The sequence below is a fragment of the Stenella coeruleoalba genome, assembly GCF_951394435.1.
Source record: "Stenella coeruleoalba genome assembly, chromosome: 13".
Classification (NCBI taxonomy): Eukaryota; Metazoa; Chordata; class Mammalia; order Artiodactyla; family Delphinidae; genus Stenella; species Stenella coeruleoalba.
The window spans coordinates 87,715,062-87,730,954 of NC_137159.1; the positions used below are offsets into that span (position 1 = coordinate 87,715,062).

Here is a 15,893-nt window from a genome sequence, read left to right on the forward strand (position 1 = left end):
GACAACAGTGAGCCAGTAAGCCAGCCCATCCGAGTGCTTGGCCAGTCCTGAGTGCACCCCGCACCGCGGGAGCGCCCCAGAACCACGGGAGGCCGACGTAGGGGCCCGTGGCCGGGAGCCAGATGCCCACCGCACAGAGCCTGCAGCGCCCACCGAGCGCGGGGTGCCGCCCGAGCTGCTGCAGGCGGCGACTGGGCGAGAGCAGGACCGCTTTCCCACCCAGCCCGACCGGTCCCGCCCCCACCGCCCAGACCCCGCCCCACCCTGGGCCCCGCCCAGGCGCCCCTATCCCCGCCTCTGCCCGTCCTTAGGCCCCGCCCCCGTGGCCTCGGCCCAGACCCCACAGTCTCACTGACTTCCAGGAAATTGACGAGTCAGAAAAGCGCGAGTCTGGGCCCCGCCCCAGGTCCCGCCCCCTAGTTGCGTCATCTCCCTGCGCCACCGCCGGAAGTCCGGCATGTGTGATGAGGGCTTGTGGCCGGGATGAGGCGTGGGTGCCGGTGAACGGCAGTGAGCGATGACCAGGCTTCTGGGCCTGGCGCATAGAGTGGCTTTGGCTGCCTTGCGTTGCGGTGGCCGCAGCTGCCGCGGGCTCGCCATGTTTTATGCCGTGAGGAGGGGCCGCAAGGCCGGGGTCTTCCTGACCTGGTGAGGGAGCCGCGCCTCCCCGGGAGCGGGTTTAGGGCGGCGGTGGGCGGCTCCGCGGCGGGGAGGCGGCTGCCACCCCCGGAGCGCACGGCCCTCGGCCTGGAGTCGGCGCGCGGTGGCCGCGACATGGGGGGCCTCGACTCCGCTTCGTTTTTGCTGGGAGTGTCAGAAACGCCACTTACAGTCTGGGGTGGCCAGAGGCCTCTACTTAATCCTTTTTCACATCTGTTACGATGACCACAGGGTTACACGTGGTGGAACTCAATGCCTAATCTAATCTTACGGGTGTTTTTAAAAAGGGAAGTTTTTTAAAATTATTTATTTTGGCTGCTTTGGGCCTTAGTTGCTGCGCGCGGGCTTCTCATTGCGGTGGCTCTTCGTTGCGGAGCATGGGCTCTAGGTGCACGGGCTCAGTAGTTGTGGCTCGCTGGCTCAGTATTTGTGGCGCACGGGCTCAGTAGTTGTGGTGCACATGCATAGTTGCTCCGGGGCATGTGGGATCTTCTCGGACCAGGGCTTGAACCTGTGTCCCCTGCATTGGCAGGAGGATTCTTAACCACTGCACCACCAGGGAAGTCCTAAAAAGAGAAATTCTTGTAAACTAATGTTTGTATCCCTATAACAGCCCTTTGAGGTAGGTGGGATTATTCTCATTTTGGGGTGTAGTTACCGTGGTCAAGAAATTCTTGGGGCCAGTAAGTGACAGATGTAGGACTTGAACCCAGGTGTTACGACTCCATAACCAGGACTCTTCCCACTGTATGATATCAAGGTTTATTATCAGTCTTTGTGTGTGTACGTGAGTGCATAGTGTTTCCCTGTGCAGCTAGGCTACTGAGGAAGAAGCATCTCAGAAGCTGGCCCTTCTGTTGTAATGAAATGATTGAAGACCCCCAAATTCTAGTATGCTTTGAGGAAAGCCCTATGGTGCAGGTGTATTGTCTGGCTGGCACCTATAGCATGACACAGGGTGAAGGGTTGGACGTGCAAGATAAGACTACAAACTGTAAGGTGTGACCCTTTGCCCCCAAGGAGCTGACAGCCCCAGCCCTTGTCACACTGTTCCCAGCCTAAGACAAGGATCCGTGAAAAAATAGGGTGACAGGGAGGGAGGAGCTTAACACTGCACTTTGTTTCAGGGATGAATGCAGAGCCCAGGTGGACCGGTTTCCTGCAGCCAGGTTTAAGAAGTTTGCCACAGAAGAGGAAGCCTGGGCCTTCGTGAGAAGCTCCGCAAACCCTGATGGTTCAGAAGGTAGTCACGACTCATCATTGTAACATTTTAACCTATTCAAAGTCTTTCATATCCCGAGTGTCACTTGATCTATATAGCTGCTCTCTAAGCAGATAGAGAAGAGTGTGATTGTCTCCATTTTTCCATTTTACAGATTAGGAAACAGGCTGAAAGCAGTTTAGCGTAGTGACTCCTGTTGGTAAAGTATTGGAGACAAGCCAGGACGCAGATCTCCTGTTCCATTCAGTGTCCTCGCTGTACTTAGTTCCATCTTTTAAAAATACTTATTCTTGTTATTGGATTGAATGGGCTCTAGTTGTAAAATGATGAGTGTAGTTCTTTTCACAGCATGCACCTGTATGGTGTTTCATTTTTACCTAGGATAGAGTCACACAATCGGAATTTCCTCCAGTTTCACATGTTACTGGAAGTAGACTTAATTGAAGTTTCAGGCCCAATATAAGGGACATCAGGTAGGCAAGACTGAGGCTGGCTGCCTTAGAGCACAAAGGTTTAAAATGTAGCCTATCTTGAAGAAGTGTTTTTCATTAACTTTACGCACAGACGTTTTTTACTACAGTGGATAAAGACTGAGAGGAGGATTTTTTTTTTTTTTTTTTTATGCGGTATGTGGGCCTCTCACTGTTGCGGCCTCTCCCGCTGCGGAGCACAGGCTCCGGACGCGCAGGCTCAGCGGCTGTGGCTCACGGGCCCAGCCGCTCCACGGCATGTGGGATCTTCCTGGACCGGGGCACGAACCCGTGTCTCCTGCATTGGCAGGCGGACTCTCAACCACTGCGCCACCAGGGAAGCTCGAGAGGAGGATATTTTAAATCAGCTTCTTTTGAACAGTCTCTCGAGCCCACTGAGATGCTCGAGCATTGAACAGGTGCTCCTCTGGGGTGTCATGACACTTCTGGACAAAGCAGGATTCAGGGAGAGGCAGATCACACTAGGAATCTTCCTTGAAAGGCAAGTTTCCGAGGCAGACGAGACACTCACTCCCTGTGCGGCTGCTTCACCCTCCGTTTCCCAGCAGCTTTTAAAGGGGGTGTGATGTGACAGTTCCGTTTTCTACCCAGGTGAGAAATCGGCTTGGGATAGAAAGCTAGTGTGTGAGTATGACTCTTGTCTTGGTTGGGTTCTTAATACTTCTTTTCACGGGTTTTTCGTTTTAACCAATTAGTAATTTATTCATATCCCAGTTCTTCCAGTATCAGCATGTTTCTGTTTATTAAGTTCTCCAAGTCTTAAGGCAAGATAGTTTTTTATATCTGTGAATCTGCTTTTCTTAAAACTTTACAGAGACCTCCAGTTAGTGACTTACATAATGTATATAAATGGGATTAACATCGTGAATGTTTGAGAGCTGTACCAGAGCAAACCTGTTAGCCTCTTTCCCAGTTTTTCTCTTAATATTACATGTATCCTTATTTGGGGATTACTGAGCTATTTGCTAGTTATTGTGGTTTATATAAGTTGATTTTAGGTTAATTTACTTAAAGAAAAACCACAATTTTGTGAAGGAAAAATTATCTGACAACCATAGTATCCTTTTCCTTCAGAGTCATATCTGTTTTTCAACAACTTTCATTTCAATTTAACTTTCTCTGTTATAGTAAATAAAACCGATTATTTATATCAATATTAAAATTCTGCAAAATTGCACTTCAGCCTGTACCTCTGGGGGTACTTCTGCGGAGCACCTGCAGGAGTATTTTCAAGGTCAGTGTGAGGTAACACCAGTACAGCAGAGCAGACATGTCAGCATTGCTCTGGACATGGTGGCGCTCCCCTCGAGCTCTGCCTGGCTAACCTTAGCATTCTTCGGAGAGGTGTGGGCTGAGAAGCTATGCCAGGCTCAGTAGAAGTTCCAGCTTATGCCTGTCTAGTCGGTGCTCGATAAATGCTGGAGCACCATCTCTCCACCCCTGGTTTAGGGGTTTAGAGCAAAAAGTGCACTCTGCAGTGTTGAGGTTGTTATTTTGGACATACGATGAGTTGCTCCTTGTGTGTTTCTAGTTCCACTCTATAAAAGGGTAGTGTAGGAAAAGCTGTTTCAGATCACCTAGTGCTGGGCCCCATTTTTTTTTTTTTTAATTTATTTATTTATTTTTGGCTGCATTGGGTCTTCGTTGCCGTGTGCAGGCTTTCTCTAGTTGCTGAGATCGGGGGCCACTCTTCACCGCGGTGCTCCGGCCTCCCGTCGTTGTGGCCTCTCTTGTTGCGGAGCTCAGGCTCTAGGCACGCGGACTTCAGTAGTTGTGGCTCGCGGGCTCTAGAACACAGGCTCGCCAGCTGTGGTGCACGGGCCCAGCTGCTCCGCAGCACGTGGGATCCTCCCGGACCAGGGCCTGAACCCGTGACTCCTGCATTGGCAGGCGGACTCCCAACCACTGCGCCACCAGGGAAGCCCTGGGCCCCATTTTATAGCAGCTGAGGGGGGTTAAGTCAGTTGACCGAGTTCACAACTGATAAAAGGTAAAGTTCAAATTGAAACTAGTTTTTTGAATCCTGGTCTAATTCATCTTCTGCGTCAGCTGCCATAATTGTATGAAAGAGTGAGTGAGACACAACCTGAGTGGGTGTGAGAATCCCTTGGGGATTACCCTCAGGTACACCCAGCCTGGGCCACTGGAGGGAAGCTCTCCAGCAGTGCTGTCCCTGCAGGGACCCAATCCCGTTACCTTTTGGTTTCTATTTCCCTTTTTTAATAAGTCCCATTATCTGTTCTCACCTTAGATAAGAAATTTGGACCCTTGTTTTCTCTGGGGAAAGAGCCCCTCAGATTTTCAAACTGTCTGTGAGCACTAAAGCGTTCAGCACCCTTGGTATCTGTTCTGTCTCCATCGAAACCAGATTTCTTTTCTAACAGCAGCTTTGCTCTAGTCTTCGTATTGCCCTCACTGAGCTTATTATGGAAAATTTAATTTCCCAGGATGTCAGTGTCTGAGGTGTTGTGGCCTGTCTTAAGTCTTTCCCTCTATAGAGCCACATACAGGGGGTATTTAAGCCTGACTTAGTGAAGTTCTGGATTTTCAGTCATTTCATGTTGTGTCCATTGTTTCTGGCTTTTGAGTAGACTCTACCTTTCAGGGCAGAAAAATAAACATGTACAGGAATCACAAGTGAAGGCAAACAAGCGACTTCATGAGCCCTTGGATGAAGGTGAAGGTGAAACCACAGAGCCGTGTGCAAAGCACATGAAACAGAGCGCAGAACCGCTGCCTTCAGTGAGCAAAGACACGTTTTCTTATATGGGTATGTCTTTCTTGGATTTTTAAATTTTTAATACAGTAATCATATAAGTATATTCATGTGTAAAAACTTTTCCCACTTTCTTAATGAGGGAAATTTGAACTGATGTATAACATTCTTTTTTTCCCCCTTTCTTTTTACATATTTATTTGGTTGTGTTGGGTCTTCGTTGCGGCGTGTGGGATCTTTTGTTGTGGCACGTGGGCTTCTCTCTAGTTGTGGCATGCAGGTTTTCCCTTCTCTAGTTGTGGTGTGCAGGCTCCAGAGCGCGTGGGCTCTGTAGTTTGTGGCACGCGGGCTCTCTAGTTGAAGCACGCGAGCTCAGTAGTTGTGGTGTGGGCTCAGTTGCCCCAAGGCATGTGGGATCCCAGTTCCGCGACCAGGGATCGAACCCGCGTCCCCTGCATTAGAAGGCGGATTCTTTACCGCTGGTCCACGAGGGAAGTCCTAAGGTCACTATTTTATAATTGATCTAATGGTGTAGAATTATTAGAATTTTGGACATTCATAGGAAAATTGTTATATAGGCTATGCATGAAAAACTCTTTGATCTCTGTAAACACCAGTGTTCCCTGTACACACAGTATTTCTGGTCACTAAGAAAATGCAAAAACTTCAGCTCTTCAAATAAGAAAGGCCCTGGACAGAGCTCCTTTATATAATTGGTTGGCACCAGCATCTTAACCTTTTACATGTAATCTTTGCAAAACAGAAGTGATCCTACCCTATCCTGAGAAACAAGATAATTGTGAATTTCTCCTCTGCCTTTAGCTCCAGGAATCCAGTGTTTATATTAAGTAACTTAATGGTACGTGAGTCTCCTTTTTGTCTTCTACATGTATGAATAGAAGATGAGAATAAATAGCATTTTTTATATAAGTCAGTGTATTTGTAGGTTCTAAGTTTTTCAAGGGAAACCAGTAGAAAATGTTTGGTCAAACTGTATGAAAACTGTATAAATCAATTTTTGCAGTTATGTGAAAAGCAAAACCAAATGTTCTTGATCTGATTATTTACTGATAGTAATTGAAGCAGATGTTGGTGGGGCGACTGGGAGATGAGCCGTTTCCAATGTACTAACAGTTGCCTGAAGCACCAGGGCACCGGACACAGTGCCTGACGGGCACTGGCAGTCACACGGAGTCAGGGACCAGGAAGGGGTCGTGTTGGGCATCACGTTGAGTTGAACGGAGGAGCCCTGCCCAGCGACCGTGTTCTCGGACCCCCAGCCCCACTCCGGTTGGGGATGTGCTCCGCTGACATCTCACCGCCTCCCCGCTTTGCCTCTGCCTGTTCAGTCTGCCCTCCTTTTAACACGTACCTCCTGGAGCACGGCCTCTGTTTGCTCCACAGCCCTGCTCGCTGACACCCGGCAACCCGAGTTCTCGTCCGCCCTGCTGGGCGCTCTGCTGCTCGCCAGCAGCCTGAGGATGGCCTCGTGTCACTCCTCTGCCTTTGCTCTTTACTGCGCTGGTGTGTTGATCAGACTCTCTGTCTTGATGGGAAGAAGCAAAGGTGGGACCACAGTTCACTAGTTGCAAAAGGACCAAGAAAAAAATTAGGCCAACATTTGTCGGAGGACTTGACCTTCCGGCAGGCAGGTCATCATCAAGGCACTGTTGTCTGCAAGGGCAGCTCCTGGGGGTGAACGTGGCCTCCCCGCACTGCCCCCCCCCCACGCACGTGAAGAGAGGGGCAGTGGCTTTGTTCGCTGGCCTCTGTAACAGGGGAATGTAAACAGCAGCGGGGTCTGGGTTTACAGGGCGATTGCCTTCACCTTTAATTCCCCCCGGCAAGCAGAACCGAAATAGTGGATTCCAAGCAAAAAGCGCTAAGTGCCCCCAAATAAGGCGTTGGTAATGTGTCCTGAGCGGAAAGCTTCCAGAGCATAGGCGCCCTCTCAGTTTAAAACGCTAACTCAATCGTAGTAAGTGTTTAGGTGAATTTCAGCTCTCAGTAACGGCGATCCAGTGGCGCTCACTACGTTTCCCGCTTACAGGGCACTCTGTCGTCGTCTACACAGACGGCTGCTGCTCCAGTAATGGGCGGAGGAGGGCTCGAGCAGGAATCGGTGTTTACTGGGGGCCAGGCCATCCTTTGTAAGTAAACCAGAAAAGCTGGCTTTTATTAAGCTTCACAGTTAACCGAATCATATTCCAAAACTTGGGAAAGACTGAGGCAGGATCCGCTTACTGTTTGATTATTTGGTAGCGTTGGCAGGGGTAGTGGAAGAGTCCCACGTCCCTGGGAGGTGGCTTTGGCAAGGATGCGCGAGGGGCAGGTCACCATACTGGGAACCCTGCGTGCCCCTACGAGTCTTGAAGATGAGTGAGCTTAGAGGTGACCCGTGTTTTTCAAAAGGCACAAAGTCAAGGTGATATGACGTGAGATCATTCAAATATACCTGCCCCCAAATATGCAAGAACTTGAGTAGTAACTGACAGCCCCAGAATTCAGTGTGAAAGAGGGCTTGGACCCCTGTGAAGTAGCCACTCCCCAGTGTCCAGGCGCCTGAGCAGCCCTGGGCGTGAGCACGGTCAGCAAGGTCAGCTTCTTGAGCCTCCTGGCCTGTAAGTCCTGCCTTCACTTCGATGTCTCACTTAGCCTGGAACCCTCCAGGGGTGGCAAGCTCGGGTGGCATGAGTGTCCGCGGGTTTAGTGCCTGCCCAGGACCACATGCTAGGGTATTTCAGGTCCAGAAATCAAACCTGGCTTTTGCCTTCTGGTCCAGAGTTCTCCTGCAAGACCACACCATGGCACTTTTCAATAGACTGTGTGTATTGTTGGTTTGATTTTTGTATGATTTCCTATTTCAAATAAAAAAGTATACAAGCCTGTTTTCAATTAAGAGACTTAAGGAATCACTTTGAGAATTAGCTTATAATTTTATTTTCTTTTGTACTGTTTTGAAACCAGAAATGTAGGAATTAGACTTCCTGGGCGACAAACAAACCAAAGAGCAGAGATTCATGTAAGTTATCAGAGGTATTTTTCCACTAAAAATGTAAATTTATCATTCTTTACCATTGACTAGAACGGTATCAATGTACTTTCTACCCTCTGTGTGTATAAGATACTCAGAGTCCAGAAGAAACTTAGTTTGGGGCTAGTAACAGTTCTGAAGAGCAGGAGTTTTCTAGAAAAATTATAAAACTTGTTTCAAATAGGTGTCTAAACAGGAGAATTGTAGGTGTAGCATTATTTCACATAGACAATATTATTACGGTTAGCACAGGAAAAGGAATTTAGATTTTAAATTTTTTGGTAATTTTGAACATCAGTGTCGAAAGTTGAACAATTTCTGCAGCATGACAACTGATTTGTATCTTCAAGGCAGCCTGCAAAGCCATCGAACAGGCAAAGGCTCAGAACATCAATAAGTTGGTTCTCTACACAGACAGCATGTTTACTATCAATGGTAAGCGTTTACGTTTGACTTCTAGGGTTTTTCGAGTACATATGAAGGGAAATAGGTCTTTCCTTCCCCTGGAAGAGGTGCGGCATCAGGGTAGGACTGAGACGGTGAAGGGGCTGCGTTGGGTGTGGCTGGTGCCGGGGAAGCCCGTGCTGCTCCGGTATGTGCCGCGGAGGCATGCTTTGCCAGGCGCCGAGGGCGTGGCCGTGAGGTAGAAGATGTGTGTTCCCTCTGGGGGTACGCTGTGTAGGGCCCGTGGGGTGGGTGCCTGGGGGGCGCTGATGAGGCTGGAGGGGGCAGTGCCTCAGCCCGACAGCCTCAGGGCAGACACGCGTGAGAGTAAAGGGACGGGGCGAGCCAGAGCATGGCCCCAGTAAGGAAAGGAAAAGTCCAGAAAGCCCCTCAGGTGCACGTGGAGCAATGGTCAGAGGGGAGTCTAGGGAGGAAAGAATACCAGAACGTTCGAGAATACTGATCTGTGAGTGTTCCTTGTAGGCATCACTAATTGGGTGCACAGCTGGAAGAAGAGTGGATGGAGGACCAGCACAGGGAAGGGGGTGATCAACAAAGAGGACTTCATGGTGCTGGACAGGCTTGTCCAAGGCATGGACATTCAGTGGGTGAGTGTTGTCTTAGGTGGTCACCGCTTGTGGCCGTTAAGACCAAATGAAATAAACTAGCTAGACAGTTTAATGGTTTCTGTGAGTGATTTGATGACTTCAGTTAAAATAGCAGGGTCCATGGAGTTGCTGTCGTAGCGTGTGTTAGAGCACAGTGGAGTCTTTTGACCATCATCTGAGTAATGCTGCTCTAACAGGCGGGTCCTCCGTGCGGAGCGCTGGGTCCCAGCACTGAGACTGAGGGGCTCCGGGCTCTCCGCGTCGTCCTCACCCAGCCGCCATACCTCGCACTGTTAGAGTGACCTGTGGTCGTCAGCCTCCTGGTTTCTTTGGAAGCAGCTATAATGTCAGTTCAGGCTAATTTATGATGTATCCTCTTAAAAATATAGTTGTGTGATTAGACCTTAGTAACATGATTTTTTTCCCCAAAATGGACGTATTTTTCTTACACTAGGTCACTTTTATTAAAATTACCTTTTCAAACAATACAGAGCAAGTTAAACGACAACCATTTTCTTAACCCTACCATCCTCTCCCAGCCCAGGACCCCTGATGACCGTTTGGCAACCTGACATTTAAACATGCCTTTCAGGGAATTCCCTGGTTGTTCAGAGGTTAGGACTCCTCCCTTTCACTGCCAAGGGTATGAGTTCGATCCCTGGTCGGGGAACTAAGATCCCACAGGCCATGCTGTGTAGCAAGAAAAAGCAAACAAACAAACAAACAAAAAACCAAAACTTGCCTTTCAGCAACATAAGTGCAAACAGTGGTGAAATCACATGAGCGCATCCCTTTGTAACAGCACTGAGGGAGAATCAGGTGTGTGTGTATGTCGTATACAGATCCATCCACACACCTCTGTCCAGAAAGCTTGCCAGGTCCCACCGTTAAGTGGGAAAAAGGCAATACAACAGTAAAATCCAATCTGTGGAGAAACAAAATGGGATTTCTGTCGGTGTACCCAGCGCACAAGTGCGTCGTGCTGAGGAGCTGTGAAGGGAGCCTTCACACTCGTCTTCTCTGAACGGTTGATGTGTTTTACAGTGAAGATGTAGTCATGTGTTGCTTGTGTAAAAAATCAGTAAAAATAAAAGGAAACGTTTTATTTAACAGATGCATGTTCCTGGCCATTCGGGATTTATAGGCAACGAAGAAGCTGACAGATTAGCAAGACAAGGCGCGAAGCAACCTGAAGACTGACCAGGTCCTTTAATCCTTGGAACAACCTGAGCCAGTGGCTGTTTGTCACCTTTACTTACCGGTGTGAAAAATAAAACTATAGGCTGGACCACTGCAGTCGATGGGCAGACACAGCTTTCAGACTAAATCGGAAAAGCAGGGTAGTGGTCCGTGGCATGTGCCTTAAAGGTGGTTAGATGTGTCATAAACTGAACATCCTTTGAGATTTGAGAATTATTTGAGGTTTTGTTAGAAGTATGCTTTATTGGGCTTGATACTGTTCTCATTAGTTTTATTGCAGTCTAGACAAAAGTGTTAGGGCTTTGATTTAATAAGGATGAGTAAAACATTGGTTTCAAAATGCAGGCAAGAAGCCTAGAAGTATTCTAAGAGTTCATTTACCCTACAGTTGGCAACACTGAGTCATGATTTGTAGGTGGGCTTGTGCCTACGGGCGGATTGGAGGAAGGCACGGCTCCCTTGCTGGGCACAGTCCTGCCAGGGCCCACGCCTCGGCAGAGGGAAGGTGGGCTGGTCTTACCTGGCGGGGCACTGTGATAGGGCCGCCTGCACACGGGCAGCCCTGGCTGTCTGACCGTTAGGTAGCAACAGTCATAACTTCTAAAGACCAAGATTGTAAATAAATGTTTTAAAATTGGCGGGGTGGGGGGGGCTATTTTTGTTAAAAGCACTATGCAAGTTAAAAAAAAAAGTTTGACGTGATTATTTTTACCTTTTATTACCTTTTTGTCATAAAAACATGCAGAAAACGATACAAATGTATAGCTTATTGAATTATTATTGTTATTATAAGGTGAGTACCTTTGTAACTACCACCCAGGTCAAGAAGTAGAACTTTGCCAGATGCCCAGAAGGCTCTTCACGTGCTCCTCCAGTCACAGCCCCCCCTCCCTCCAGAGCTAATCCCGACTTCCTTGCTTTTCTTTGTGGCAGTTTTTAGTCTAGTCTACTCTTTTTTTTAACTTGGTATTTTTTTTTTAACTTGATATTTCTTAAGTTTCTTTAATTTACAGGTTCCGCCTCAATCTCTGTTCTCCTTACAGTTTATCTGTTGAAGAGCCTGAGCCATTTGTCCCGTCGTTTCCCGCTGTCATTGTCGCTCTCGTGATCTCGAGGTGCTGTCCAGCGTTTTACTCTCTCCTCGGGATTTCCTGCAAATTGGCGGCTGGATCAGAGGCTTGATCACAGTCAGGCTCCACCCCTTGGGCACATGTGTTACGAGCTTTCATCAGAAGGCAGAGCGGTTTTCATCCTTTTGTTGTTGGCAGCTGCCAGTGCTCAGGGCCTAGAATACTGATACGCTGTCATTTTGCTTACATTTATTGGCTGGAACAGTTTTAGAAGCTACTTCCCCTCACCTGATGCTGGCGCTCAGTGTGGAATTCACGTACAAAAGGCGGGATAAATGCTAAGATTGGCTCCCGGTCATCCTAAAAAGGTAGCCCAATTAGGGGGTTTTATTTATATATTTTTATAACATGTAAACCTACGTATATGTCATGAACTCATGTACTTAAGCCTGTTAGATGGGTTTCAGTCCATCGCAATTTTCCTCTTTATTGAACCCAAATTGCAGCGGCTTTGGCCTGTAGGAGCGAGCCTCTTCAAGTTGGCTCTTGATTTCTTTTGATATTCATATATGTACACATGCATGCACAGACACACACTGACCACACACAGACACACTCACGCACAGACTGCACATGGTCATAGAGAGCTTTCTTGCAGTCTGATGTGTCAGGGTGTTCTAGACCCATCTTGGACCTTTCCTGCTCTAGACCTGGAATTGGCTTTTTCTCTAAGGATCTGTAGTTTCTTTTAATGGGAAAAAGAGGTATTTCAGATCCTTGGTGCTCATTGCTACAGGGTTGGTTGTTGTTTCTAGGGCTAAAAAATACACACGTGTGCGCACCCACATTTAAAGAGAAAGTGTTTTCTGAGCTCGTGTTGACAGTCGTAAAACAAACTCAGGATTCCAGGACATTCAGCCTCTTCCATGTTACACCTGTGTCTCCTACACTGAGATCCCGGTTCTCAGGCTGTGGGACTACGGAGCAGAATATTCCTAATTACACACTTGCTTGTTCTACTTCAACATGTACTACGTGGATACTAACCCTAATATACCATTAATTACAATGAAAACAGCACTGGAGCCACACCGTCAACTGTTACTTAGTAAAATCTCTCCCCGCTGCCCTCATTTAGTCTTATTTCCATGTACTTAATGCTCATAACCAGTGTTTAGGTCAGTGTCAGCTTGGGAACCATACTCCCTGGGCTTCTGTATGTTGAATTCAGCTTGTGTCCTTTATACTTGAAGTTTTGTAGAATACGAAATCCTTGCCTACGTTTTCTTTCCTTGAGTGTCTTAAATATTCTGTTTTCTTCCAGCATAAAGTGATGCATGAAGAGCCTGATGAATCTTATTTTCTTTCCACGTCACGTACTCTTTGTGCTTAGATGTCCAAAGGGCTTTTTCCTCTTTCTCAATTCAGCAGTTTTATTAGAATGTATCATGTGTTGGTGGCCCTGGGTCAGTGTTTGCAGGTGTGTGGTGTGCTTTTTCTGTGTGTATTTTCAAATCTACCGTTTCAAGAAAGTTTCCTTGAATTGTGGCCTAGTGCTCTGTTTTATTTTTTGCTTTGGTTTTCTTTTTGGGGGGACCCCTGTTATCTGTTGAAATCTGATTTACCCATCTTCAGTATTTGCCAGTTTATCTTGAATCTTTTATCTGTCTTAGATTGCTTCCACGTCTTGGCTGCTGTAAATAATGCTGCTATGAACATAGGGGTGCACATATCTCTAGAGGTCTGTTTTCAAAGAGGGCAGTTAAAGGGAAGGGGTGTGCTGAGCTATGGATTCCCCCTGGCAGAATCCCTGGGTCCAGGAGGGTCCTTGCTCAGCTGAGGCTTTTGAATCCCACCCTCTGTCCTCTCAGCCCACGTCCTCTATAGCCAAACATGGACCTTCTCCAACACCACAGTGTCCTCTGTACCGGGGGTCTGTATGATGAACAGGGTGCCCCATTCAGGTATGTGACATGCTTCAACCTAACACTTTAGAACCTGGGGGCCAAGTGAATGTTAGTGTCCCCAGATTCCTGTGTTGAAGACCTGACCCCCAGTATGGCCCTACTTTGAGATGGGGATGTTTGTCTCTTTCTGTTATGAGTGCTTGTCTTATAAGTTTTGTTCTTGTGTGTTTATTAAAGTCTGATGGGCAAGTCCTGTATTGAGATTATTGGGCAGCAAGAGGATGAAATGTAAAAAGAAGTTGGATTCAAAACAAGAAAGGATAGAAAGGTTGTCTGGTTCTTCTCCCCATCATACCCCAGAGAAGCTGCACCCTTTATGGTGTTTTTTAAAAGGCTCTGGAAATCTTGGATCATTCAGTTACAGCCCCTTGGCCACCACGTTATCGTGACACAATGTGATGGGTCTTTTCATAAGGCCATGTAGCTTCGCTCTCCAAAGGGCCTGTGTTCAGGGCTCGTTGTCAGTAGCAGTGAATCTGCTGGGCCTCCCCCAGGACTTCTCTGTGAACAAAGTCACGAATTAGCTTGAGTTTGGGAGCACAATCCTTTCCTTCTTCCTGCTAACCCCCCTTGGCATTCACCCCCAAACCCACACAGACACACGCAAGACAAAGGGTGAGGGCAAGAGGACATTTCTTCTACAAAGACAGAGAGACCGCCAGCTATGATGCATCCCATCCTAAGGTTTGACCAAGATGCAGGGTGAGGCTGGACATCTTTTTATAAATTTATCAGCCGTTTGCATATATGATTTCCCGTCTAAAGAAGGTGATATCACTTTATTCAGGCCTCCTATAGGGTACTTCAGAAGAAGCAGATGCATGGCATGGTGACTGTAGTTAACAATACCATATGGTATACTTGGATTTGCTAAGACAGTAAATCTCTCATACACACACACATTTAAAAAGGTACCTGAGGTGATGGATGTGTTGATTAACTTGATTGTGGTAATCATTTTACATATATGTATACATATATCAGATCATCACATTGGCCCCAAAATAGAACCCCATAAATATAGTCAAGTGAGCTTTGACAAAGGAGCAAAGGAGATACAATGGGAGCAAAGATAGTGTCTTCAACAAATGGTGTTGGAACCATTGGACGTCCACACGCAGAAAAGTGGATCTACGCTTCTCACAAAAATTAACTCAAAATTTTTCACACTCCCTAAATGTAAACTATGCAGAACTATGAAACTCCTAGAAGATAACATAGGAGGAAACCTAGATGACCTTAGGTGTGGTGATGACTTTTTAGATAAAAAATCAAAGCATGGGACTCCCCTGGTGGTACAGTGGTTAAGAATCCGCCTGCCCGGGCTTCCCTGGTGGCACAGTGGTTGGGGGTCCACCTGCCGATGCAGGGGACACGGGTTCGTGCCCCGGTCTGGGAGGATCCCATATGCCGCAGAGCAGCTGGGCCCGTGGGCCATGGCCGCTGAACCTGCGCGTCCGGAGCCTGTGCTCCGCAACGGGAGAGGCCACAGCAGTGAGAGGCCCGCATACCACAAAAAAAAAAAAAAAAAAAGAATCCACCTGCCAATGCAGGGGACATGGGTTCAAGCCCTGGGCTGGGAAGATCCCACATGCCGCAGAGCAACTAAGCCCGTGAGCCACAACTACTGAAGCCCGTGTGCATAGAGTCTGTGCTCTGCAACGAGAGAAGCCACTGCAATGAGGAGCTGGTGCACCGCAACAAAAAGTAGTCCCCCCCCCCAAAAAAAAAGTAGTCCCTGCTCGCCACAACTAGAGAAAGCGCACACACAGGATGAAGCCCCAATGCAGCCAAAAATCAATCAATAAATTTATTTTTTAAAAAAATCAAGGCACGATCCATGAAAGAGATAATTGATAAACAGGCTTCACTAAGATTTAAAAGTTCTCTGCAGAAGACAAGGTCAAGAGAATGGGAAGATAAGCCACAGACTGGAAGAAAATATTTGCAAAATACACATCCAATAAAGGACTGTTAACCAAAATAGAGAAAGAACTTAAAATTCCACAGTAAGAAAACACAACCCAACTGAAAAATGAGCCAAAGACTTCACAGACACCTCACTAAAGGAGATACATAGATGGCAACTGAGGACATGAAAAGATGCTCCACGTCATATGTCATCAGGGAAATTAAAACAACAGTGAGAGACCACCAGACACCTGTTAGAGTGGCTGGAATCCAGACACCAATAGCACCAAACGCTGCTGAGGTTGTGGAGCAACAGGAACTCTCATCCATTGTTAATGGGGATGCAAAATGGTGCAGCCAATTTGGGAGGAAGATTCTTACAAAACTAAACATACTCAGCATATGATCCAGCAATTGTGCTGCTTGGTATTTACCCAAAGGTGTTGGAAACTTCTGTCTGTACAAAACCTGCACATGGATGTTTATGGTAGGTTTATTCATAATTGCCAAAACGGAAGCAACCAAGATGTCCTTTCGTACGTGAATGAATAAACAAACTGTGGTCCATCC

The 15,893-nt window shown here is 47.3% G+C and overlaps 1 protein-coding gene across 4 annotated transcripts; it reads left to right on the plus strand.

The window, feature by feature from the left end:
* The first annotated feature begins 446 nt into the window (after positions 1-446).
* On the plus strand, positions 447-14,721 carry RNASEH1 (ribonuclease H1). Of its 4 annotated transcripts, none has more exons than XR_013831126.1 (9): positions 447-648; positions 1,788-1,903; positions 4,979-5,143; positions 7,140-7,239; positions 8,057-8,111; positions 8,474-8,558; positions 9,051-9,175; positions 10,289-11,813; positions 12,770-14,721. XR_013831126.1 is itself a non-coding variant. In XM_079941296.1 (9 exons), the coding sequence occupies exons 1-8, from the start codon at positions 518-520 to the stop codon at positions 10,373-10,375; spliced, it is 864 nt and encodes a 287-aa protein (XP_079797422.1). In that variant the 5' UTR covers positions 447-517; the 3' UTR covers positions 10,376-10,379; positions 11,419-14,721. The 4 variants fall into 4 exon arrangements, 2 of the variants coding, with proteins under 2 accessions (XP_079797422.1, XP_079797421.1); XM_079941296.1 differs by having other exon boundaries at positions 10,289-10,379; positions 11,419-14,721; XR_013831127.1 differs by lacking the exon at positions 12,770-14,721 and having other exon boundaries at positions 8,478-8,558; positions 10,289-10,379.
* Positions 14,722-15,893: the final 1,172 nt, after the last annotated feature.

What these genes read in the sequence shown, in the direction of transcription:
- RNASEH1 (XM_079941295.1), top strand. Translation starts at nt 518, where the DNA reads ATGACCAGGCTTCTGGGCCTGGCGCATAGAGTGGCTTTGGCTGCCTTG. An exon ending in AAACCCTGATGGTTCAGAAG is followed by an intron (nt 1,904 to 4,978) that starts GTAGTCACGACT and finishes TCTACCTTTCAG; the next exon opens with GGCAGAAAAATAAACATGTA. An exon ending in AGACACGTTTTCTTATATGG is followed by an intron (nt 5,144 to 7,139) that starts GTATGTCTTTCT and finishes TCCCGCTTACAG; the next exon opens with GGCACTCTGTCGTCGTCTAC.